Below are 26,365 nucleotides of genomic sequence, written 5' to 3'. Positions count from 1 at the left end.
ATATTTGATGTAAACTCACTTCATTTGCTGACTTTTGTCATCTGTCCTCTGTGTTGTGGTTCAGTTGGCTCAGAACTTGGCTCAGATGAATGACTTGCAGTCTCAGCTGGAGGAGGCCCTCAAGGAGAAGCAGGAGGTTCAGGAAAAGGTTAGTTTTGGGATGGGTGGTTGTGCTGTGGTGGCACAGGGGTTAAGCACAACCCACATATGGAGGCCTTAGTCCTCAACGCAGCTGTCGCAGGTTTGGCCTTGGCGACCTTAGCTGCATGTCTTCCCCCTTCTCTCATTACCCACTTTCCTGTCAATTAACTATCAAATAAAGGCCACTAGAGCCAAAAAAAAATTATAAAAAAAAAAAAGTTTTGGGATGGGTAAGCATCTGACTGAAACCTCTTCACAGAGGATTTCCATAAGCTGCGTCTGAACTGCTCATGTAGTTACTGTATGATGACTTACATTTGCTGTGATACACCCAACTTGTATTATTGGTGAGCAGCCAAAGTCATCCACACAGTGACATTGGGGGAGACCAATGTTACTTTGATGATGGGGGTTAGGGTAGTCTCTATACAGAGAAAACAATAACACCTCAGAGTATAAACTTTTAGTTTTGTTGCAAGTATCCAGAATCTAAGGTATGCTCACCATCACATACTGAAAATTACTAATGCATGAAAATATTAGCTATTTGTTTTTATTCATGGTCATTAAAGTGTTAATTGTACAATTTACTTTAGTTAGAATAGGGACAATATGCACTATATATTAACCATAAGAGGAGAGATGCACTGAACCAGGTTATAGCCCGAAGTTCTAATTTCCAGTATCGTAGAAATAAACATGTTCTTCACTCAGGTGGCTGCAGTTTGTCTCAGCTAAAAAATGAAGCTGTTGCTCATGTATGAGTTGTGGGTTAAAACATCAGCTTCACTCATTTTTAAAGACAGTCTGTGCAGCACTAAAGACTTCATATTATTTAAGTTAATAATCCACTCTGGTCTAATAGCACTGATATGGGTCTGCTCTGAATCAGATGCAGGTCCTCCAGAGCCAGCTGGAGTTCCAGGAGCAATCCATGGTTGAGAAATCTCTAGCCAATCGTCAGGAGGCCAAGATCCGAGAACTGGAAACCAAGATGGAATTTGAGAAGTCGCAGGTCAAACGGCTGGAGGTGAGGAGCCAAAGTGGGACATGAGCAGGAAAAAGTAGTCATCAGTATGTACATGTACACAGCTAACGACAGAGGTCTGTTTATGTAGTGAAGTGGTTTTACTGACCTCCTGATCTTTTTTTTTGTCTCATAATATGCTGTCATGACATAGTGACAGTTTCAACAAACATATATAAAAACCTCTTTTTATAAAAGTTACATACTGCAGCTTTAATGATTAATGCAGTGGCATCTCAGCAGAGAAGAAGAATGGACTAGAATCCTTCATGAAAGAGTTAATAGCGCTCTCTTTCCTAAAACTTTACACAGTGACTTTAAAAGAAAAGCCAGGAGGCCAAAAGGATGAACAGATTACCCCTTAACTGTGTCTAAAACCTGAAAATTATCTTCACAATGAGCTCATTTATTACCTTATTTTGAGTTCTGTTCAACGTCCAGACATGTGGAAAACTAGGTTGGTGTATATTTTGCAACTTTTTGTCTTGCTGTACAGAATCTTGTAGCTCGTCTGAAGGAGAACGTGGAGAAGCTGACAGAAGAGCGAGACCAGCGCATCAGCAGCGAGAATCGTGAGAAGGAGCAGAATAAGCGGCTGCAGAGGCAGATCCGAGACATTAAAGAGGAAATGGGGGAACTGGCCAAAAAAGAAGCAGAGGCAAGCCACAAGAAACACGAGCTGGTAAGGATGAACAGCTTCCAGTCATCAGCGTTACTCCTGTCCCACAGACTGGACTCTTGAGGTTGGAGCGCTCCTTAGCACCAGCTAACATGACCAGGTGTCCCTCTGCCTTGTTAACAGGAGATGGACATTGAGAGCCTAGAGGCTTCAAACCAGAGCCTGCAGGCGGACCTTAAGCTGGCCTTCAAAAGGATAGGTGACCTGCAGGCGGCCATCGAGGACGAGATGGAGAGTGATGACAATGAAGACCTTATAAACAGGTACAAAACCCATGACCTGAAAAACACCAAAGTGATAACACCTGTGTTGTGCCAGCTCTATATCAGTGAAGCCAGGTTAACATGAACGGATTGATGCTCATAGTTTACCACTCATATGTTTTAAACTAAGCTCACAAATTTAACTAGTTCTCTTCCATTTCTTCTATCTAAAACAGCAGACCAGATTTTGAGATGGGAATCATTTCATGAACAGAAAACTGAGAACAGATCTAAGTGTAAATCACCACCAGCTCAGCTCAGACAGGGTTTGACACGAGGTTTGATTTATTTTTTCTTCAACCTATCATTTTGCTGTCAGAAGTCCACAATAATTCTGAATTACCAATTGTTGGTTTGGACAAAAGGCAGTGTGGAATGAGCAGCACCACATGGAGGATGATTGACAGCACTAAGACCATCCTCCTGGCTCTGATTGGTTGTTTCTAGTTAGCATTGGAGAAGGCAGAGGAGCTCATTTTTTCCACATATCATCTGTCTAACATACTGTCATGACATAGTGACAGTTTCAATGAATATGTAAAAATATATATTTTTATAAAAGTTAAACCCTGCAGCTTTAATCATTAATCGATCACTAAATTGCTTGAAACTTATTTCAGTAATGAATTCATCATGATTAATCCAATTAATCATTTTGCCCTTAATAATAGAAAAATAATACTACTTCTTAACCCACAAGCTGAGAGAATCTTCATTCTGTAATATTCTTTCAGTTGTTTATCTGCAGGATGGTCAGAGCTCAGAGCAGGAAGCTGCAGCTTCTCTCTGTGTGTTTGCTCTGTCACTCGTCTATTAACATCAAAAAATGGCTCAAAACCCCCAAATCAGTTTGACCTGATAGGCTGCAGGGTTGGGCTGAGCCTTCAGTTGATATCCATATGTAGAAAGTGAGACCAAAGGGAGCACAGCTTAAAACAATTATTAACATGTGAAAGCTAAATATGCTGTCTATTAATGTTCACACACACAGTGTGTGCAGTGTGCAGCCTGGTTGGAAATTCTGCAGCTCTGCCTCAGGGAAATATCCAAATTTTGCTTCTGAAAACTTAGACTAAACCTTTGTCTTCCCTTTACCCTCCCCCCCAAAAATGTGTGTTTAATTGACTTTAATATGAGCTGCATTACTCAGTTCAGCTCCAAGTGAATAACATTGTCCAGGGTTTACCAGCAAATACTATTTCTGGATGCAGCTCAAAGCCCGTCAGATTTTCTAAAGAGAGGAGCATCCCAGCGTCAGACACTCATCCAATTTTTTTATTTATTCTCATTTCTGGAATTTGCTTCACATGACTCTCATTTTATGTCCTTCTGTTGTCTTTTATTTCTTTTTTTTCTTGTCTTTTCTTCCTTACATCATAACCATCATCATCACTGTGACCAGTTTGCAGGATATGGTGGCAAAGTACCAGAAAAGAAGGAACCGAATGTGAGGATCATGGTCTTGTGTTGTTTCTTTCTTTGCTGGAAGTGATGATGCATATATCACATGACGGATCAAAGCTTAGCTTTTATTTTCTCCATCATTTAGTTTATAAAACTTCTCAGTTTTTCTCATGGAATCAACAGTGAGGTTTACTGTGTCATAAATGCATCATGAACACATTCAACCCACCTGTGATTTTCCATTGCATGCCTTCACATCCAGCTGAATTAGCATTACAGCTATTAACTGCACTATGAAACAATTTCTGCTTTTAATAGCAATAAACATCTGTCTTCATTTTGTTTTTTCACTGATGCTTCAGCCAGTGTGCAGCACACCAAGGTGCCCCAGACACCTTGAATCACCTGTTGTCTGTTTGCTCTGCTTCTAGCTAAATACGTCTCATTTCTGCCTGACTGAAGGACGCTTTCTGTTGTTGGAAGAGTTTCCTCAGTGTGAGCAGCTCTGCTTTTGGCCATGCACCTCACCTTGTTGTTGCTGATGTGTAATCAGTCATCCCTGGTTATATGTGGGCATTTTACCACCTGGTTACCATCTGAATGACTGCATTTCATTTTGTGGATCATTCAGATTGTACCATAGAAAAGACATATAACCTATTTGGCTTTTTCATGTTTAAGTGAGGAAAAAACAAAGTATTAGACTGTAGGTTGTAGTCTGCCTGAACAGACAGCAGTTAGTCTGTTCTGCTCCCACAGATTTCACCCTAGATCTCAGCTAATAGTTAAGTGCACTGCACTTAACAATGCTCACCTTTTCCCACCTTTCTGCATTGATCCTAAGTCTGTTTCTGATGGACATAAAAAGTGACTACCAGTAATTCATTCTTGAATAGGATTTTCAGCAGTTACTCTAACTTTAGAGCAGAACACATTCATCAGACTCTGTGTTATTAATTACATATTAAGAAAACACAATCAGAATGAACTGGTAGGTGTTCCCAAAGGTTCAGGAAACACCGGAATCTTCATCATACAAAACAAAACAATACATGTATTATATCTGGTTGTGTCCCACATATTTATATCTGAACCATTTAAATGACAGTTGGTAGAATAATATCAACCTAGGTTCAGGTGAGGCATGATGGGAACGTTGAAGCACTCGTTGATGAGGTTCCTGACAGTGAATTGGTTTGCTCTCATGTTAGCATCTGGAGCTAGCATGACACAATACATCCAGATAAGTCAGCAGTTGTTCATACCCCAAACAGATGTAGATGGAAAATCATCTTCATTCAACCATTCAACAGTGTTTGTTTCATAGGAAACAAGACAATGTAAATTGTATGCATGACTGAATTGAAATTCAGTATTTTTTAAACTGCCTCAAGACGACATTTGCTGTGAATTGGCGCTATAGCTTAGAAGCAGAATGGATTTCATTTTGTAGACCAGGAGTAGATATGTTGCACATTTTTACTGTATTTTATTCTTTATGACAATTTGCAGCTAACCTGCATGTCTAAATGAATCTTCTCAAAAAACCACAGGGATTATTGAATTGAAAATTGCAGTATGAAGCCTCTTGACCTTTACAGGTTGACCTTTCTTAGTTTATGTTATGATGCTTTTGGGAAAAAAATATGTGATGATATGTTTGGTGTTGTTGCTGTTGCTTTTATAAAGGTAAGGCCTGAAATTATTTAGCTACCCTGTAGATTTAGATTAAAAATTATTTTTCTTTAACCAACAATTCTCTGACAGGAACTGAGACGGGTACTTATAAACAAAAGAATGATCAGTTTAGAAACAAAATAATACATCTGTTTTTATTTACGTTTTATTCAAAAAAACTGTGTTGAAAATTCTTCATGCTTTTCTGAGTAACTCACAGAGAAATCTTTTTTGGCATCATGAACCCTCGTAAGTACGACTAAGTGATACAAAGAGTTCCTGAGCCTCCTGATCCACAGCCTCTCCTGTAGCTCCATGCAGCTCCGTCTGTCTGCTTCTAGATGTTCTCTGTCTGTCCGCCTTTTCTCCAGATATAATGCTAACGCCCTCATCTGGCCCGCACTAACCCCTAAACCCGTTCTTCATCAACTGTAACGACAGAAGACGTTTTCCTGGGCTTGCTCCTGTTGAACTCTAACGTTGTTCTTCCTTTCTGAATGTCAGAAGACCTGTCTGTTCTTGACTAACATATCCATGGCTGCCTCTAACTTCTCTTCCTTTCCCTAACTGGTGAGCAGTCAGGGCCACTCAGACACAGACTCTGAAGTGGAGGACCGTGTGGATGGAGTGAAGTCCTGGTTGTCCAAAAATGATGGCACTGTCAAGAACCTGTCGGATGAGGACAGGTCAGTGAAAATGTGTCAGTTCTCTCTGCAGCAGATGCTTGTCTTATACACACATCAGTAGAAGCAACATAAACTGATTCATCGGATTAGCTGACCATAGGTATTTTTTTAATTATATTCACTTCTGTTTGCTTGTAGAATAGAAAAATAATACATTTATATATTTTACAATTTATATTTATATATGTAAAACTTAAATGAGGCAACCTTTTCCCTGAAATGGCATTTCCATGGTTGAATCATTGTGATTTAAGTCTTGATTTGAATTATTTAAAATATAACGACTACTTAACTTTTGGTAAAGCATGGTTACACCTGCAATATGTAACACTCCTAGCATTATTCCTATAATGGAAAAGAGACAAATTTTCCAGCTAGCAGCAGAGCCAAGAAGTATCCAAAAATGTATTGAGAGCCAGTGTGGAGGGACGTAACATGAATTTATGTGATTTATGTTACGACATTTCACATTTATCTGTTGTAATTATTGGAGGAAAACAACCACTTATAGCAAAGATCCCACAATATACATGGCTGGACAGCATGGTGAGCCCTGCTTCACTTCCTGCTTCACTTCCTGCTTCACTTCCTGCTGAAGCCTGGAAGTGAAGCAGAATGAGCCAAACATGAGGTGGGCTCCAGAAACAAATGGTAGACAGTCTCTGTTGTTGCTCATTTAGTTTATGAACTTTGCACACGTGGTGCCAAGTTCACTCAGTGATTGGTTGAAGCTAAACTAGAGGACTTAAAGGTTGAATTTCTCTATAATCCATTTGATGTGAATATGACACCATCCAGTCACAGACATAGGTTCCCTCAACTGCTGCCTGATGAAAATGATCAGGAGATCCCACAGGAGTTATCTCACTGATTCTGTCCATTAGAAACATATTAACTAAATTTATTTTAACTTTACAACCACTCATATTTGTTATCAATATTTTGAGTTGAAAAATGTTGTCTGATTTTTTTTTTTTAAAAAGAAACATTATAGACGAGGTTTTCCCTCCTCAATTTTTCTTGTCTTCACAGAGAAACATAGTTCTCTAAAGCAGTAGAGCTAAATGGTAAGAAAGGAATACTGGGGTCATAGTTTACGACCTTCACATGTCCTCCTAGTGTCATATAAAACGGAAAGGTCTCCGTCTTCTTCATTTCCTCCCTGTTTATGTAATATGTTTTAAAACATATTACTAAAACATATTAAAAGTAATATGTTTTAGTCCATTTTCTTCTACATTTGCTTGATTCAACTTTGTATTTCATCTTTGTCGTCAGCTTTCCTGTATCCTCCTTCATTCACCTTTTTCACACTGTGTTGTTCTAGATGTGCTGTAAAAACTGACTTAAAGGAAGGAAAAGAGTGGAAAAAGGCTAAGGAGAAACATAAAGAGCAGAGAGAGCTACAGATAATCAGGCCGGTGTCTGTTGTGTCCTCTCTGAGTTATAGAAAAAATCCTGACCTGGATTTCATCATAGACAAAAGTGACTCCCTCCTCCGGTCTACCAGGAAGAAAGCAGAGTCAGATGACATCCCAAGCAGATGCAAAACTGAGCTGCTAAACCAGAAATGTCATGTTGACCCTTATTTAGCCTCTTCCAGGAGACCTCCTCTTTCACCGGATGACTTGAGTGACAGTCAGTCAGTCATCTCTCAGGCTCGTTCAGAGGCTAACAGTAGCATCAGGAAAGGTACGGACAGCCGTTGGGGTCAGTTTAATCTTTCATTCACTAAGCAAGGATCATCTTCCACCCCTCCTGAGATAAACCTGAGGAATAAGGTTCATCCTGGCAGCAGCTTGGGGCCGTCAGGCCTGTACACACACCATCAAAGCATCTCTGGTACAGATGGGGCCAGCAGCAGCTGCTGCCCTCCCAGTAGGAGATCAAGGAGTCAGAGTCCTGGAAGTGTTGGCCAACTTGATTCCCAGGTATTCCTAGTTGGTAGCAGTTACCTCACTAATGGTGGCATTGACCTAGATGGTAGTAGAAGTGTGGCCTTAACTGAGAGGTCCATGTTCGGTCCTCTGTCTTCCATTGGTCGCAGTTTATCAATGCCTCCACCCAGAGACAGGCCCACTTCTGCTGATCTGCCGATTCATACCCTGGACATTCGGCCAGTCAGCCATCAGAACTACCTTGACCCTGACTTGGAGAAAGCCATCAATGAATTGCTGAGTTGTAAACTGATAAAATTCAAGCGCAAGAGCTTGGAAGACTCTGAAGATGATGAAAGATCCAGGAGTAATGAAGATGAGAGCCGAAAGATGGAGAATGGAGAGAGGATGTATCCCACCAGAGGTGTTAGATGTTCTGAATCTGCTGTGGATTGCAGGAGATCATCCTGCAGTACCAGCAGCCGTCACCATGGCAGCAAGAGCAAAAGAAAGAGCAAGAAAAAGAGAAGTCACAGCTCTGACTCTGACAGTTCTGGAGACGATCCTGTTGAAAGAAACAACTCTAAAAGATGGCTCAAAAAGTCCCATAAAATGTCCAAGAAACAAGAGAAACGTCCATCATCAGTACCTTCAGAATCAGATTCTGGGTCAAACTTTACATCAACTTCTGACGCATCTACCATATCCTCCCGGAGTTACAGTAGTGTGAAAACAGCCGTAGGTAAATGGGTTCCCACTCCAGATGAGGAGGAAACTCTGCCACCGAACAAGAAGCAGCCAATCAGTAAGAAAAACGAAAAACAAAGGAAGAAGAAGTTGAACCGCCTGATGATGAAATACTTGTACAGGACAGAGAGTGACTGAGGCAGACAGTAGGTTGCTGGCCTGAAGAATGCTGTGAAGCATGGTGTGACCTAACCAATCACAGAATGACTAACATTATCAGACATTTACTCAGTCTGGATGAGACTTCCGGTTTGTTTCAGTTAACCCCGTTAACTGAAACAACGGTTAACGGGGTTAAAGCTTTGTGCTGTTGTTGAGTAGCTCATATCTGTCCTAAAGGGAGAAGCACCAGAAGCTGGTTAATATCCCGCCCAGTTTACTGCATGTTGAACATTTTAAATCAGTTTCTTCAGAGCACTTTGTGTTTATCTCTCGATCAGTTTTCACTCTAGATTAGCGGTTCTCAACGTGGGCGGTACCGCCTCCCGGGGTGCGTTCAGAGGTCTTTGTATCCCTCTGAAAAATGAACCCATTTTAATAAAGAAATCCCTCCATGGTGATACCTCGATAGAGAGCGTTCATTTTATAGCGTTAACACCGGAGCTGTAAGTGGTCCGGTATGAAATGGGTGTGATAGAACAACGGAACCACAACACTTTTACATTTCAGTAATCAGAATACCGAAATTGTTTCCGTTGTTTTAAAAGGTTTATGTCCGTCTGCCTTTTCCCCATCGATACGTTTTCCGGCTGCCCTGCACCTTAAGGGGTTAAAAAAAAAAAAAGACGACGCGCACATTGAGCAAAACTCTGAAACAGGAGAAGCGGGACATAAAACGGAGTGACAAACTAGATGTGAATTATGGCATAAAAACAGAGAATCCGACGCTGAACTGTGAAAAATCAACACATGATGATTAGGAGGTGCAGCAGGTGATGAGTGAAGATTAATGATGGACAATAAACGATAAAATAAATCTAGCAACAGGAAAGAAACTAAAGTGGACATAGCAATAAACCAAGAGAGGATAATTACTAATACTAAATGAATGAAGAACAAAATGCAAGAATAAACTAAGAAACTAAAGTAAATGCAGAGGAATAAACTGGTATGGCAAGACCTTTAGAGCAATAATTAATACAGAGACTGTATGGCAAGAATAAACAGACACTATTTCCAGATAAAAGGTAAAATAATATTGTTGAAGTGCCATGGGTTTGTTGAGACCATATCTGAGAATAAATATCTTACAGGCCATAACAGTAAAGAACTGATCACTTATTTATGTTTTTAATTAGATTTGATATATTTATTTCTTCAATATTATTTTTCATGTCTGTTAATGTCATGAGGCTGATGACTCCATGACACTTACAATTTGACTCATTAGGATTTGATTAAGAACCAGATTTGATCTTTGTAATTTCTGTCCAGTAAAACTATTAATCTATAATCAATAGACAGGTCTATATAAAGATATTATCCATGTTTCTGTCTCATTTGTGTGGCATTAAAAGGATCTGGAACTTTTGTTTTTCCACTGAAAGCTCTGGTTTGCATAATAAATGCTATGTGGGTGAAATTTTATGGATGATACTCTGATGTCCCATTCTCCTGAAGGCAGCACAGAGCTGCACCACCAGAAACCGACAAACACTGAAGAGAAGAAGAGCTATGATTAATGTAGTTACAGTTCTATCCATGTTTTAATATTGCAGAGCTCAGTCGTTTTGCAAATAGTTCAAAGTTTAAACTGGCATGTTGAACATCTTTTATCTGCTCATTTTGTGGAATATTTAACAACTAGAAAATGGCAAAGAATAAGAATATTTTTCCACTCTGATTGGCTGCTGTTAGGCCTACCGATTTTAACTTGAATGTTCATTGCATTTTTTGTAAACACCTGTGAAAATAATTTCTATTCCCATGGCTTGTTTGTTCTCTGGGAAATTATTTTTGATGACAAATACAGAAACAAGCATAAAAATCAAAACATCTACAATAGTGATAGTAATATTAATAATAAAATAATAGTCAGTGTAAAGTATCCTACAAATTCTTTGTTGGGGGGCGGTGAGGGACCTGGATAAAGGCCAGGGGGCCGCTGGCCCAAAAAAGGTTGAGAAACACTGGTCTAGATCATCTCTGGTACACAGAGCTGAGGGTTTTCAGTCGATCACTTCATGTTTAACAACTGTTTCCAACAAAGTCTATAAAATACTTGCCTTTTTTCAAATTTACATATTCCATTTTGTATGTATCTGATGCCAGGAGAATCTCATACAGCCTTTTATGGGGGAATACTTTCATCCTCCTTGATACTCTGAGATGTTTGTCTCCACCACTAAACCAGGACTAAATGGGTGCAGACAGCAGGTAGCGATGCTCCTGTCTCTTCTGCTGACAAGCTGACGTAGCAGCAAAAACATCAGATATTCTTTAACCCAGTGGTTCTCAGTGACATGTTGCTGCCCGTCAGTCAATCCAGTGAGTTTTTCAGCAACTGACCAATCAGCAATCACAGTTTGTCGTGAAGCAGACGGCCCTTACCTGGAGGAACTGAACCTCCCACAAAGTGTTGGGGTTTATCATTACAAATGTGCTGTGGTCATAGAGATTAGGTGGAAAATAATCTGAAAGAATTCAGCCAACCTGCTGACTCTGTGGCGTTTCCAACTAGAACTGGAATCTCTCAAATGAACAAAGTTAAAATAAATTCCTCTCTTTCTGTCACTGAGCTGATCCAGCCTCACTGTCCACCAATCTCTGTGGAAACAAAATAAAAATAAACAATAAATCCATCAAAAAGATGGACAGTGATGTTGATGGTGGGCTGCACAGTGGAGCAGTTGGTAGAAGGTCCTGGGTTCAAATCCCAGCCTTTGGTTTTCCTGCATGGAGTTGGCATGTGTTCATGTGTGGGTTCTCTCTGGGCGCTCTGGCTTCCCCCCACATTCCAAACACACGACTGGCCTTAGGTGTCAGTGTGTGTGCATGGTTGTGTGTCTCTGGACAACAGAGCAGGGTCCGCTCTGTTGTCTAGAGCGGACCCTGCCTCTCGCCCACTGACTGCTGGAGACAGGCAGCAGTCACAAGAACAGAGTGTGGAGTACAGAGTGGGTCACAGGCTTCCTGGGACGAGAGAACAACAAAGTCTGAGATCATGATTGGTCAAACTAAACTTTCTGTTGACAGAACTGGTAGAGGATCACGCTAACTGCACAGTCTGCGCTTCTGTTGGCTTCTGTTTTCTTTTCACCTTTGTGAAAATGAAGCACTGTGGTTGTTTGCGATCTTTTCCCTGTTGGCGTGTTCGTTAACAGATTGTCTCCTCTGTGTGCTGCTGCAGCTCCCCCATCCGAAGACGCTCCCATTACGACAGGTCTGATGAGGAAGAAGAAGAAGTGAAAGAGGGCGGTCCTGGGACGACCAGCTCGTCCCGCTCCAGATACAGATACAGCAGTCATTTGAAAGATGATGAAGATGATGATGAGGAGGAGGAGGTGTCATAGTGTACTCACTCAGATGTAACACTTTGCTTTGCATGCAGAATTGGCTACAGTGTTGGACAATCATGCACAACAGTAATGCAGTGGTCTGCTCTAGAGCGGATGCAGCAGTGTACGCTGGTAGCTGCTTGAACTGCAGGCTCTGCCACACACAAGCTCTTTGTCCACAGTTCACACATTCAACACCAAAATCCTACAGGTTTCCATGTATTGCCAAAAAGCATTAGCCAGCCGTACATGTGTACACTCTGTAACCGTTTAACAATGAATGCTAAGACCTAAGAAAAGCACCAGCATTCGTTCCTTCTTTCTTTGAACAAGTGCCATGTTAAGAAGCAGACAGGTGGACTGTCCGGCTTCCTGAGCTGCTGCACTGTAAATCCATGACACTCTTTATCATGTACTTATTGTAGTCTCATAAAGTCTGCTCTTTGTTTTCCTGCAGTATCTCCTCATCCTGTACTCCTCCCAAAGAGAGAAGACTGCATCACTTAGATGCTACAAGGATCTTTTTTTTTTCCTCCTGAAAACTTTAACAGTTTGAAGTTAACTTGAATTTCCAAAGTAAATACCAGATTAAAACACAGCGGCTTTGTTGTTGCATTTGCTATTCACACACTGTTTTAACTTTGATATAGTTTCCTTCTTCATGGATGTTGCACCATTTTATTTTTTATATTATTGTTTTCCCAGAATTAGTTGACTTGCATGCTGTCATGCTGAAAATGCCTTTTTTAAGAAAAAATTCAGGGACCTATTTTTGTTTTGTTTTTTTTGCTAATAAGCGATAATACAGCCCAGGTATGAAAGCAAAATGTTAAGTTTTTATTTGTTTTTGTTGTTTTTTTTTAAACAAAGAATTGATGGAGTTCAGTCTCGGTGGGACACCATGAAACGCTCATTATCTGCAGCAAGAACAAGGCCATGCCTGGTTTTCCTCTGGTGCTTCTTCACATGAACACCTTCACCTCCACACACAGCCATGGAACAGCTTGTCGTTGCCAGGGCAGCTACTTAAGCTCTATGGCAACCTGTCACCATGTGGGTGTAGTAGCAGTCTGGCAGTGTGCATGTGCTACCAACCACTTAGCATGATAGTGTTACTCAAACTGTTTAACTTCCTGAATTGTTCAAGTGAAATCTAACACATTTATAATTTACTCAGTAAAGTGGACTAATTCAGGAATTAGATCATCAACATAAAAATCCCCAGTAAGACCCTGTTTTATGTTCCAGTGTGTTTTAAATGAGCTGAACAACCCTTTGAGTTTAGTGCATCACTCCCAACTAGAAACCAGAAAAGGTTCTTAAAACACAGACAGCCCTGCGACAGCCTCATTCATATGCTGGAAGCACTGATCTGCACAGAGAACCCCTTCCCATCCCAGTAACCACTACTTGATCACATGACCAGTTCCAGGTGGTACTTCCTGATTCTGACATCATTTTAGCTTCACATTTCTGCTGTGTGTGTGTGTGTGTGTGTGTGTGTGTGCGTGCGTGTGTGTGTGTGTGTGTGTGTGTGTGTGTGTGTGTGTGTGAATGAATTACACATTACCGCATCTGCTTTACTGCTTTCATACTGATGTTTTTAAAACTGCCTATAAACTACTTAATTTAAGTTAAAAAATACAAAGAAAAAACAAAACTTATTGATGTCATCTTTCTGCTGACTCGGCAACATGACTGAGTCAGAGTTGTATATTAAAATGGTGTAAATGTGTAATAAGGTAACGGCATGTAAATGATTGAAAGGATTAATGAGACACTGGAAAATATTTAGTGTACAGAGCCGGAGTGGGAGGCTGAGGCAGAGCGGCCCGATCAACCTCTCTGTGACCAGGAGGCAGAGCCGCTGCTCCCACTCCAAGCATCATGTTTGGATCTTTTATTGGTTCTGGCGTCGACGATCCACACGTCTCCATCATTCCTAACTAACCCACAGTCTGTGGAACCAAAATCATGTTTAAGCCGTTTGGTGGAGTTGCTTTACTATGTCACATTTTGCTCATTTTAATTTGAGCGACAAGAAAATCTATTCTGAAATCTGAACATGTGTTCAGTTACTTGACGTGTGGTAATGAGTTTCAGTGTGAGAGTCGTTTTGGGTCCGGTCAAAGGCGAGTCCATGTCGTCTGTCTGAGAGATTTGGGTGGAATTTTACAATATGTGATTTTTGGAAGCTTTCTTAATATATCTGATATCGACACAAAAGTGAACGTATTTTTACTGACATGCACCTCTTTTTTTTTTTTTTTTTTTTGGCTAACCCCTTATTCACTGTATTTATATACAAAACATGTATGATTCATTTTAGCTTTGGAAAACTCTCGTTTCTTTTCTTCACTGAAAAACTGACCACTTGTTAATTTTATCTTTGCAATATTGTAAATAAATTCTAGTTATTGACTTGAAGCGCTTTTTCTGACTCGGCGAGTTATTGCTGTCAGCTTTCTAAAGAGTCTTCCTCATTGATTATTTTCACACATAAAAATAATGAATGGTAACTCAGACAGGAGAATGTCTCCTGGCAGAAAAGGAAAGCTCCAGCAGCTCGTTACCAAGAGGAAGCTCTGAGAACAGCTGGTATGTCTTACATGTAAGAAGTAAAATAAGAAAATCTTTCTGTTGACACACATATGAAATTACTGAGGATCTACATCAACAGTTACTGTTGGAAGAAGTTTCATTCAGATACAATTTTATTCTCATATATCAAGTCAGACTAAAAATGGAAAGGTCTGAATGTCACAAAATTTAAAAGTGATAGGAAGAGAAAAACAACTTCACTTGTGAAATTATTTGACTCAAAGTGTTTTTGCTTTGTAATAAGATCCTCTTCAGGTGGTTACTAAGGTTTAAACTTTAGATGGTGAAGTCACTATAAAGTAAGCAAAGTAAATGAGAAATTCATGTAGTGTAAATGTCTGGCTGTTAAACACACCTTGTCTTTAGGAGCTCTAAAACTGGTGACATCATGTAAACTGAATGAAAGAGTTGGAGGAAGGCTTCATGAATCCAGACCCGATCCTACAAAGCTGATTTCATGTGTGACTGGAAACGCCTGATTTTGAAAGATGAAAGGTCAAAGGAGGGCACTTCTCCCAGGCTGAGCTCACACAGGAGCTTACCAATGACTGGGCCGAACTTGAAGCCATGACCTAAAGGAGAGGAATCATGGAAGAAAAAAAAAAAAAGTAAATAAGATCCATGTCACAACAAAGACAACAACTAAAGACCGAGGCTAACAGGAGACGGCTGAGCCTCCACAGTGTAACTACATGCTCAACATTTTGGGAGATTCTCTGCATGAATCACATGGAGCTTCCCACATTTTGTACAATGAACTTTCAGAAAAGGCCTAAATAAAATAAATTCTTGATATATTTTACTTTGAACAGAGAGATTTTTCTGTAATTCAAAGAAAATACATTAGTCTGCTGACTAAAAAAAATCCCCCCTGCACAACAGCAGGAGGAGCTGTAGCAGGATACAAACATTAAAAGGAAACAAGTTATCCTGGCTCAATGATTTCAAAAACACTTAGATTTGTGATCTGGTGATCAACGGTAGGAGAGGTTGTAGTAACTGTCATGGCATCCTGGTTTCCAATATATGACTCTAGTTGGCTTTGATGTTTTTGGAAATATACCTGAGAATCCTGCTCCAATGACGATGTTGCTGTAGTTCGGATGGTAATCCAACACAAAGTGGCGATCAGGTGTTAGCTACAAAAATAAAACAAGCAAAATAGAACAAGTCATATATGAAATATTTTACTGATACATAAAGGCAATCTGAATTATGCACATCTATGTTTTTCCCCTGCAATTTCAGATTTTCTGCCTCATTTATTAAATCTCTGCAGCTATTTTTAAAGCCCTTTTAAAAAAATAATCAAAATTCTGCCTCTGGAAGAACAGACAACACTCACTAATACCAAAAGGCCAACTCTCAGAAAAGGACAGTTTTAGTTCACCACAAGAAGGCGTGAATGATATGAGGCTGAGAACAAAATGATCTGATTTTCACCCCTCTGCTGCAAGAAGGAAAACTGATTTCAGATGTTCAGCCTGACCTTCAGAGACTTTACGCCTGAGTAGAAATACTAACACAGAGCAAACCCAAAACAACCCCAGAACGTGACACTTCAAGGCAGAAATACTTCTGAGGGTTTCTCCTCCACCCTTACTGTATACATGCAGCTCTCCACCACAGCAGGCTCAGGAACCAGGCCGGGTATGCATCTGGAAACGTATCGCTTCAGGATATCGATGTCGGACGTGTCCGTCTGCAAGTCTCTGTAATCCGGGTCAGTCTTGCTGCCTATGTGGTAGCATATCTGTACACACAGTGGGAATACATGGGCCAACAATTATTGCACTCCAAACGCTCCTTTGCGATCTGAATATTGCACACACTGATATTGCGACGATGATATTTTGAGCAGCCTCACTTTCAATAGTTGAGGAAATGCTGGATGTGTATTACACATTCACCCACCTTCACCAAGTCTGGGTATTCATTCGACGGGAGGCCATAAATGTGTTCTTTGCTCTCCAAACTCCCAGTGACCACAAAGCATGGAAAACGCTGCTTCACACCGTAAGTCCCAGGAGTCTTCTCTTTCCAGTAGCACACATTGATCTTAACAGTCTGTTGTGCAAAGACAGCAATATAGCTCAGTCAGACATGCATGCTTAGGATACCATGCATGTCATGCTATCCTAACCGTCCAGCAAAATGGTTGCTAAGCATTTTTGCTGGATGATAAATTGTCCCAGAACGCAGGGCCGGCCCAAGGCATTAGGGCCCCAGGGCCACCAAAGGGTCCCCTCAGTGGAGCTGATTTTTTCTTTTAGTAATAATTTCTATGTCATTGTAATATCAAAAACACACAATTTCACTATGAAGTGATTTGTTTTTACAATAATATATATTTGATAATGTATGTAGAAATTATTATTTTATTGATAAAAAGAAGAAAAAAAATTGCTCTTGGGGGCCCCCTGGTGGCCGCGCTATGTACTGCATGCTTCACCGGTGTTACATGAGCTGCAATGAGCAGAGCAGCCAAACGTCCAAAGCTTCCATCAGAAGTTAAGTTAGCAAAACAATGTCTCAAAAAAGGACTTATCCTTCAGGGAGGGAGAAAAGAAAGAGGAAGAACTGAAAAAAGCCAAGATAAAGGTTTGTTTCAATGAGCCTTGGTAATGTTTAACAGAAAGATTACTGGAGCAGCTAATAGAAAATTAGCTTGATAGCGACCTGGAACGGTCCAGTTCAACAGCCAAACATTTATGCTAGGGTCTTTGTGTTTGTGTGAAGCTCAGTTTTAACTTTAAATGAGTTTATTCTCCTGCTTGGCTCTGTATATTTCTGAGGTATTTTTGGCTTCAAAACGCTGAGTTTGATAACAATAATTGAACCTTCCCAATGTTTGACATTGTCTAGCAAAATGTTTTTATGTCAGGCTACATAGCTGCTACATCGATGATCTGCTCTATGCTGCAGTTGGGGATTTGTTGTTTGCTGCTGGTTATAATAATTTAATAAAACAAACATTATTTTTCTAAGTTATGTGAAACTTCTGTTAACATCATTTGAAGGCTCAGAATCAGTCCAGTACCGGTACCAGTCCATATTCTCAGGGGAGAAAGACTCACCTGGTATAAATTAAATTTTTAGCTATTGGAGTAACGCCTAGGAGGAATTAATGTAATCAAAGAACATCATGAATATGTGTGTAGGGCTGCACCGATTGCAGTTTTCTGGCCGATCCCTGGTTACCAATCTTTAAAATGCCTGATCTGCCCATTTTGATTTTGGCTGATATATTTTATTTTTTTTTGTCTGAAATGTAGGGTATAGCAATATAGCAAGAAAGTCACTGTTGGCAACAGTGGGATGAATATTAACTGTAAATGTTCAGACCTGACCTGGTGGGTCGGTCTGTCAGTCAAACCTCTCACTGCAGAGCAGAAGAGGACAGAGACTGATTTATAAACCTTTGCTGACGAAGATAAGATTAGGGGATAAGATGGGCTTCACGTGTAAGTATCAGCCAATCACAATCCCCCAAAATTAAAGAAATCAGCGCCCAGAAATAGGCCTGTCGCGATAAACGATAAATCAATTAATCACACGATAAATTAAACCTACCGACCTCATTTTAATTAGGCTTTATCGTCTCTTCCTGCCATTTTTTCTTTCTGTTGGTGACACTGAATGAAAAAAGGCTCAGCTCCGGTGCTCTCCACTGACCCTCCCTTCCTTAGTGTAATGTCCAGCTCACACTGCACGAGTTGTCGGCCCATTTTCAAAACCTGAGAGACACATTAGCCAACAAAAATCCTAGGCATAACGGTTCGATCGGGTTCAATCGTGCCGTGTGGTGTCCAGCCACATGGGCACAAAATAATGGCTACAAGTCCAGTTAACTAATTTTATTCAGCTATTAATCAATGCTTTATTAGAATCTACCTGTGATGCATGTGGCTAAGTCAGCGTAAAGTCCTGACTGAATGAAAATCATTATAACCTAACTATGTCTTGGGCCGGCCCTGCCAGAATGTATTGCGATAAACAATAATATTGTTGTTTTGAGACTATTTTGAAGTGCTCTGATAGTAATAATGGCATGATAAAGCAAGAACACATTCTCAAGGATCAATAAACTTTAAATTCTAATAAACATTTAAACACTGGAACTGGAGAACATTTGAAATATTCAAAAGAAAGAATGAAACAACAGAAACAACAAATAAAATGAATTATAAAGTCTCTGTAAACAAAATTGTCTTTCAATAATAAAAAAAAGGGATAGTTGAGACCAAAGCACCAGACTGACGACCAGTTTTGGTAGAAAGACAGAGAAAAGAGAAAAATGATGAATCAAGAAAATGAAAATGATTGAGTTTCTTGTCATTTATTATGCATTTAATTGATTTGTGGTGTATTGTGACAGGTGTATTCATTTATTCAGGAATGGGGATCATTGTGAAGTCAGTCAAATAGAACCGTCAGCTGGGTTTCCTTAAGTAGCAGAGTTTGTCCTAAACTTCTGTAAACTGCAGAATGGATACATTTATAACCATTTCTAATGGGAATTCTCATGTTGGGGGCTTTTCTAGGTTCTCTACTGGATAACTGAACTGGGGCTTGTGTCTGTATTTCTCAGGTTCCCTTGACAGTGACTCTGGTTTGGTACCAGTCATTAATGAAAAGGTCCGTTCCAGCCCTGCAACATGTGTTGTGTTTATCCCTGTGGGTGCAGTAGTCACTCATCTTTGAAAATGATGGGATTCATACTGAAACCTGAGGAGTTCAGAGAGACGGACGGATCAGAGGAAGGCTGCTGAAAACCATCTACAGACCTAACAGATTCCTAATTAAACTGTTTGAATTTAAATCACTTTGTAGGAATTTACAAACTAAGTTTTATCTAAAGTGATGCTTAATATGCAATTAAGGCAGGAAATATGTAGCCAGAAAAGAGGAAAAACTGAATCAACATTCAGCATAGACCCTGTATTCTAACTTTGTGATATTGATATTTAAATACGTTGCATTTTGTTTAATAAAGCTAATATAATCAAATTGATTCTGTGGCATGTGGCATACAATCATCTCAACACTATTACACATTACACCATGTGTGAATACCTCCAGTGGTAACTGGAAACCAGTATGAGCCAGGAGCTTATTGGTCCAGGGTCCAGCAGTGATCACCACATTTCTCGCTTGATAAACTCCTCCAGAGGTCGTCACCTTGACAACAGGACCAGGCTTGATTTCTGTAACCTTCTCGTTGTCTTGTATGACCCCACCCAACTTCTGAAACTGATCCTGGAGAAACAAAACCAAACATGTTCCAGGAATGTTTCAAATTAAAGAAAAAAATAAAAACTGTTTATATCAGGACATTATTTCTAAGCATCATGTCATCTAGTAGTTCTTGTGCAGACAGGATTCTTTTTTTTAAGAAATAAAGTAAACATGTATTTCTACTCATAAATCAGGTTAACACAAATAACTTTAATATCATGTCTGGATATCTTATAGAATTAAGATTGCAAAAAACATATGGTTGTACTTTATGCTACATTAAGTTAATGTTTCCAACATGTAGCTATACTTTTAAACAAAGTTAAATGAATATAAATGAGATGCCTGCGTTGCAGTGAAGCTGAGCCGTACCTGAACCGCTTTCAGGGCCCGGTCTGCAAACAGAACGCCGCCGGTTACATCCAGCAGGGCGCCGTGGCCATCAGACAGAACCACGTTGGGGATGTGCTGGTGGAAGTTATCACGGCTCAGAATCACCGTGGGAACCTTGTTCTTCAACAAGGTGTTCTTGACCAGCGGGTAATCCCCACTGGTTTCTGGTCCCATGACTAACAGTCCAGTTTGTCTGTGAGGAGAAATGAAGGCGGCAGGGTGGACGGACAGTTTAGACACACAATTTGTTCTACTAATAGAAAACAAGCTAATGTAAAAGTGAAAGGCCACTACTAATATTATAAGTGTCACATCCAAAAGTACATATTAATATCAGTGCAGCACACAGTTACATTAGGAAAAAAAAAATATTTTGTGGAAAAAGTGAAACATTTTGCATGTTCTTCCTGTGCAAGCAAGACCTGGTTCTTTACCCCCAAAACACAATGTTTGGTTAAGTAGTTTCTCTAATTTCTCCTTGAGTGTGTGTGTGTGTGTGTGTGTGTGTGTGTGTGTGTGTGTGTGTGTGTGTGTGTGTGTGTGCGCGTGTGCGTGCGGATTGTTTGTCCATTGTTGACCACCACTCCCTGCAGCCCTGCAAAGGTAACCGATATGTACATACTTTTTGAAATGACTGACAAAAGATATTGAACTTTTTCCACAATATTACATTGTTTTAGATTTAATATTTACAGTTTCTTGATTCTCAGTCTGGGCAAGCCTTCATGTTGTGTTTAAACAGTTTTCCACTCTGCATCTTAGCTGATATCTGACCTGTACAGCGTCACTCCGGCCTCCTTCTCCAGCTGGGCCCACAGCTGGTAGCCCTCCCCCATCATCTGCGTGTAAATATCCTGCTCATAGGCTCTACGTATGATGCGAGTCTGGCCATGGGAGCTCCCTCTGGTGTGAGGCAGAACGAACTGGACAAAAACGGTTCAGGTTAAGGAAAGAGAAAACCTGCTGCTGAAGTGAAGTAAGCATGTCCTACTGTATACAACAACTGCAGCTGTGATCTACTCAAGTACAGAAAATGATTTGATTAGTGTAAAAAAAAAAAGATTATGAATCTCTTTGAGGCTTGTCTGTTTAATAATGCATTCGGGTTTATTTATACAGCCCCAACACACACTGTTAAATAAATACATCTCTAATTTATGGTAAAATCCCAGTAGCTGTGGTTGCCGGTGTTTATACGATAAAATTCTGACAACCACAGCTGCCGGGATTTTACTGTAAATCAGCGATATTGCCTTTTTTTTTTTTTTTTACAGTGCACAACGATTATCATGTCAAAGCACTTTACAAAAAGAATGCAAATCAATCCAATTCACATAGGCAGATTCCATATGAATGTATTCCTATCGGATCCTGCGTTAAACAATGACAGCGTCCCTTTAACAGAAAGAAAACCTGAACAGACTCTGACTCACAGCGGGCAGCCGTCCACAAAACACACCCGGTCAGACTGAGCAGTATTGAAAATGTTACATAAGAAGAAGAGAGATGATGACAGTAGAAGCTCTGAGCCCATTTCAAAGCTCGGCGCTTTTCATCTCAGCCACCAATAAAATCTCAGCTGTCAGAATTTTTTTATTGGTTTGACTGTAGAGAGACGGAAAACAGTTTTTTCACTTCCGTTTATTTCATCAGCTCTTAGCAGTGATGAATTCATGTAAATCTTTGTCAATAAAATGTATTCTATTAGAAATAAAATCATCGGCATCATCCCAAATATGATTACTAAGTCTGTAGTAGTGAGGTAGTCCTGGAGAAAACTGTAAAACTTGATCTGTTTTACTAGCCTTTAGATTTTATTAGCTGAATCAAAACCTTCAACTTGCATGTTGGACCCAATCAAATAATGTAAAGAAATGGATCCTTTAATTTCTGCCCCCATTTCAGAAATGATTCTTCTGTCCTGAGTAAATGGTTTTAAGTAAGCTGCAGCTGAACTTTTCATTTTACCAATGAAAACTTTTCTTGATCTAAGCTGATCAACTTTTCTTGATCAGCTTAATTTATTAAGCTGATCAAGACAGCTTAATAAATTACAGACCTCTTTCTAATCGTCCTGTCTTATTGAAAGGAGTTACTAATCAAGAGTGTGAACATCTATACAGTAATGACTGTCAGAGCTCATCATAACACTAAAGGCACACTGCTAAATGTCACTGATGCTCTCCTTGGCTCAGTTGCAGGACTGGTGCCTGTACTGGACCTGTTGGACCTCAGTGCTGATTTTAACACATCCATCACAATGTCTTCTTAGAACAGTTTGAACATGTGGGCATCAAGGGAACAGCAGGCTGGTTGAAACTAGGTTACAGGTTTTTCCATGTTTATGATCAAACTTCTTCACACTCCAATGTCCGTTGTGGAGTACCACAGGGTTCAGTGCTTGAGCTAAAACACTTGGGAATGTTATCAGACAACATAGGACAATATCAAATCATAATGATAATATTCAGCTATATTTTATCCATAAATCCTGATTAATTTAGTCAGTTAAGTAAACTACATGCATGTCTCAAAGACATAAAATGCAGATAACTTTAATCAAGCTTTGGCGCATTGTAGAGCATGTTCACAGGATAATTGTTGTTTTAGTCGTTTCATTGGTTCCAGTTGGTAAGAAGCAAACCAATTCATGATGAGTTGATTTTGTTATGAAAATAGTAAATGTCTTGTACTTGTATAGCTCTTCATCAAGTCCAGAGAACCCTACATCCAGACACTTGAATGGCTGTGGCTACCAGCTACTGCATTGTAGCCTCAGCTGCTCTGGGGCAACCTGACAGAGGCAACACTGCCTTGCAATCATTTACATTGTTTATTGTCAGTTCAGCTTGTTCGAGCCGAGTATTAGTAAAAATAAATAAAAATTAAATACTGTTGAATATGCCATCATTCTCGTTTTCAATATTTATTATTAAAATAGATTATGTGAGGATTTTTTTGACCCTGTCTGTCAAAGTGACAAACAGTCGATCTCTGTTGTAACCGTAGTAGACGATTAAGAAGCCAGTTTGATCCGGCCTTTACTCGCTCCACTGTCTGCTTCTCAGCAGACCAAAGTGCACCTGTTATACTTATGCAACACCAGACAGTACGCCTCATTTATGGGTCACTTGTTTACAGTCTTGGCTGCAGGCCTGGATAAAATCATGCAGACTAAAGAATGTGAATCAGAACAGCCTGATCTACGCAGATTTACAAATGACACTGTATGTGCTGTTCGGCATGCTTCCAATTCAGACACGTTGTGGTTGTTCTTGAAGGAAAGTTAAAACTTTCCTAAAACTTTGTTCCGCAATTGGTGGGTTGCTGGTTCGATCAACTCTCCGTCCAACTCTGTTGTTCTGTCCTTGAGCAGGACGTTTCACGCTTCACCCACCTAACCTGTTGGTGAAGGTCGGAGGGCCCAGTGGAGCCGCAGCACGGCAGCCTCTCTTCTCTCTAATTAATCAATTGGAGCTCATTTTAATATGATAAACCACTAATTGTTTAAGACCCACCTTCACTTTTGTAATCCTTTTCTTTGAATGACAGCTTTCACTGTCAAGGTTTACCTTGAAGTGATATTGTTTTTGAACTTCAGTCAGCCTTTAGATGTTACATCTTGTAACTGGAAGCTTCCTTCTCTCCTGGTCATAATGTCCCTTTAATCCCCAACCACTCCTGGTTTGGGTTTTATCAGGTTCCTCTCCTCTCTTCTTCTGTCCTCTCCTCTCTCACTCCTCCTCTTTTCATACTTGAATCTCCTCTACTCCTTGTCAAATCTACCTGAATTTATTTGTCTTCTACTGCAAATACTTCATTTTGTTCTAACAGTAACCGGGTTTAATCTTTTTTTTTTTTTTTTTTACATTCCAACAGCTGTTTGAAGACATACGTGATCATTTTTATGCTATTTGTTTCTGAATATTGTTCTTCTTTAGCTTATCTGCTAGCTCCTCTCTAGAGGCAGTTCTTTATAGCTATATAGCTTTTTAAAGCTATAAAGAACTGCTACCAATAAAAATTGTCTACCAATTTATACATTTCAACAACTGTCTTGACCAGCGAGTAGTTTTAAGGTAACTTCATCTTGTTCAGCTGTTTTCAGCTAACAGCCATGGTATTTAAACCAGATCAGGGTTTGCTTTTGTAATCTTTCTGCTAATTTATTGCATTTCAGCAGGTTTTCTGCAGTTTACTTCAAAACTCTCTGCAGTTTATGAGCAGAAAAAGTGTTTTTACAGAAAAGGCTCACATACACTTCATATGGTCACAAGTACAATTTCAAAGCAAAAATAAATGATATTTTACACTGAAGTAACTCAAAGACATTCTGAATATTTGACAGTCTTCAGAATTCTCACATTTTAAAGTCAGCATCTACATCTTTCTATTGATTTATGGAAATCCTTTTTTTGTTCCTTTAGCTTTTACAATCTGTAAGCATTTTAATTTAAACAATATGCCAGGTGAGTGACAGGCTACACAGTACGGGTAAACAGCTGCAGAAGTAAATGTGATTCTAGTATAAAGGGTACAATAGCTAACTCAAGACCCAAGACTTTTGGGTTTTGAATTCAGTTTCTGAATAATTATCTTATGCCAGAGCTGCAAAGTTGGTACAAATGTGTCATCAGCGCAACAGGCTGTAGGTTTTTGTGTGTCTGTGTGTGTGCGTGCGTGCGTGCGTGTGTGTGTGTGCGTGCGTGCGTGTGTGCGTGTGTGTGTGTGTGTGTGTGTGAGACACACCTCACCTGTTCCAGCAGCAGAGTCTTCTTGTTGTGTTTAGCCAGCTGGTAGGCCGTGAAGGAGCCCTGGACTCCAGCCCCGATCACCACACAGTCATAGTCCTGCTTAGCAGACATGCTGCCGGACTCTTCATGACACACTGTAGTCATACTCAACTCTCAGCCTTTTATTTCTCCGCCCACGATCAGTGGAGGAGGACCCAAGCTTATAATTCACTGGAGAACCCAGTGGTCAGGGTCATGTCTGCTGTCTGGAGTTCTTGATCAGATCATCTGAGATCTCTTGTTGCTCTGCTGGAGTTACCAGGTGCAGCTGGAGGTCATTGAGGTTTATGGCTTTTGACCTACTTATCCTCTGCATGACCGTCTGCACGCTGAGTTTAAATGGACGCTCTGCTGTCTGGTCTTGTAGTCGGTTGGTGATAACTCAGCTGCTTCTCCACTGCATCAGTTTCTGCCAAGGCAGCTGGTTGGTTGGCCAGAGCATGATCCTCTGACCTGCTGTGAAGGGGAGCAGAACAATTTGTTCCAATATTTGTAGTGTGTTTTTATTTATTTATTTATTCTTTACTTTTTGTGTTTGTTTTGCTTGCATTATTTAATTTACAAACATGTTTTCCTTTTTTTTTTTTTGATTGATGGCTAATTTGCTTTGGTTGTTGCATTGCATGCTTTTTTTAATTTTTTTATTTTTTTTACCTGACATAATTGTCTTCCTGACATTCCCCTGGAACCAAACAGTATGCCTGAAGCCATGGTTTTAAATAGGATCATGTTTTAAGGAATTGTTAAAATATAATATTGTATGTTGTCTCTCCCTGCTGCCTCTCAGATGATCACTGCTCACTGCGCTGCTTCATTTGTAGTCCCTCCTTTATAATGAATGGCTCTCTGTGAGCAACCCGACGGCCTGACAGGAACATGTCAGTAGCTGCTCCTGTTTTGTGATTGTCTTTTTCTTCTAACCCAAAAGCTAGTGAGTAACTGAAATTTTCAGGGAAATATCAGATCCTAAAGAGTTGTTTGTTTGCATTCTTTCGGCCTTTCAGTATTTCAGTTTGCTTGATTGTTTCCTTTTCGCTGCTGCTGAACAAACCTGAAAAAAAATCTCTCCTGCTGCAAATTCAGACCAAGCTGAAAATCTTTGCAAGAGGAGACAGAAAAGCATTAAATGTAGAAGCAATCAGCTACATGCCAACATGTCTCTAAAGGATTTGAATGCATATGTAATGGCTGATTGGTTGTTTTCTGGCCGTTTGCCAGGTTCTGGGACTGAGGGTCATGGAGGGTATGCTCCAGTTCCATCTGGCTTTTTCCTGCGCCTTCGTCATCCAACTTCACACCTGATCAAAGGGCAGCTGTTAGACTCATATCACACCAGACAGCC

General features: G+C 40.0%; 2 protein-coding genes across 7 annotated transcripts in view; one reads left to right on the top strand and one right to left on the bottom strand.

Annotated features, from left to right (window-relative positions):
• LOC106903484 (unconventional myosin-XVIIIa-like) overlaps positions 1-14,425 on the top strand; it is a 70,056-nt gene extending 55,631 nt beyond the window's left edge. Inside the window, exons 36-42 of one of the 6 annotated variants that reach the window (XM_088011445.1) lie at positions 65-148; positions 1,034-1,171; positions 1,665-1,850; positions 1,971-2,110; positions 3,513-3,557; positions 5,770-5,877; positions 11,851-14,425. In XM_088011445.1, coding sequence (XP_087867571.1) covers positions 65-148; positions 1,034-1,171; positions 1,665-1,850; positions 1,971-2,110; positions 3,513-3,557; positions 5,770-5,877; positions 11,851-12,013 — 864 coding nt within the window. In that variant the 3' untranslated portion in view covers positions 12,014-14,425. Of the gene's footprint in view, positions 1-64; positions 149-1,033; positions 1,172-1,664; positions 1,851-1,970; positions 2,111-3,512; positions 3,558-5,769; positions 5,878-7,204 lie in introns of all 6 variants that reach the window. The other 5 variants (XM_088011443.1, XM_088011446.1, XM_088011447.1 and 2 more) reach the window with 5 other exon arrangements.
• Positions 14,426-14,678: 253 nt separating this feature from the next.
• pipox (pipecolic acid oxidase) lies at positions 14,679-25,942 on the bottom strand. The gene is made up of 8 exons (XM_088011449.1): positions 24,985-25,942; positions 21,005-21,153; positions 20,210-20,423; positions 19,676-19,858; positions 16,514-16,666; positions 16,203-16,352; positions 15,663-15,738; positions 14,679-15,171 (listed from the first exon to the last, which is right to left on the bottom strand). Exons 1-8 carry the CDS (start codon positions 25,126-25,128, stop codon positions 15,041-15,043), a joined length of 1,200 nt encoding a protein of 399 aa, XP_087867575.1. The 5' UTR covers positions 25,129-25,942; the 3' UTR covers positions 14,679-15,040.
• Between the last annotated feature and the right edge of the window lie 423 nt (positions 25,943-26,365).

The sequence above is a fragment of the Poecilia mexicana genome, unplaced genomic scaffold (assembly GCF_051168715.1).
Source record: "Poecilia mexicana isolate PSO_F unplaced genomic scaffold, ASM5116871v1 scaffold_13, whole genome shotgun sequence".
Taxonomy (NCBI): Eukaryota; Metazoa; Chordata; class Actinopteri; order Cyprinodontiformes; family Poeciliidae; genus Poecilia; species Poecilia mexicana.
Note: the sequence above shows the minus strand (reverse complement) of the source record. Positions and strands in the feature narration are given on the sequence as shown.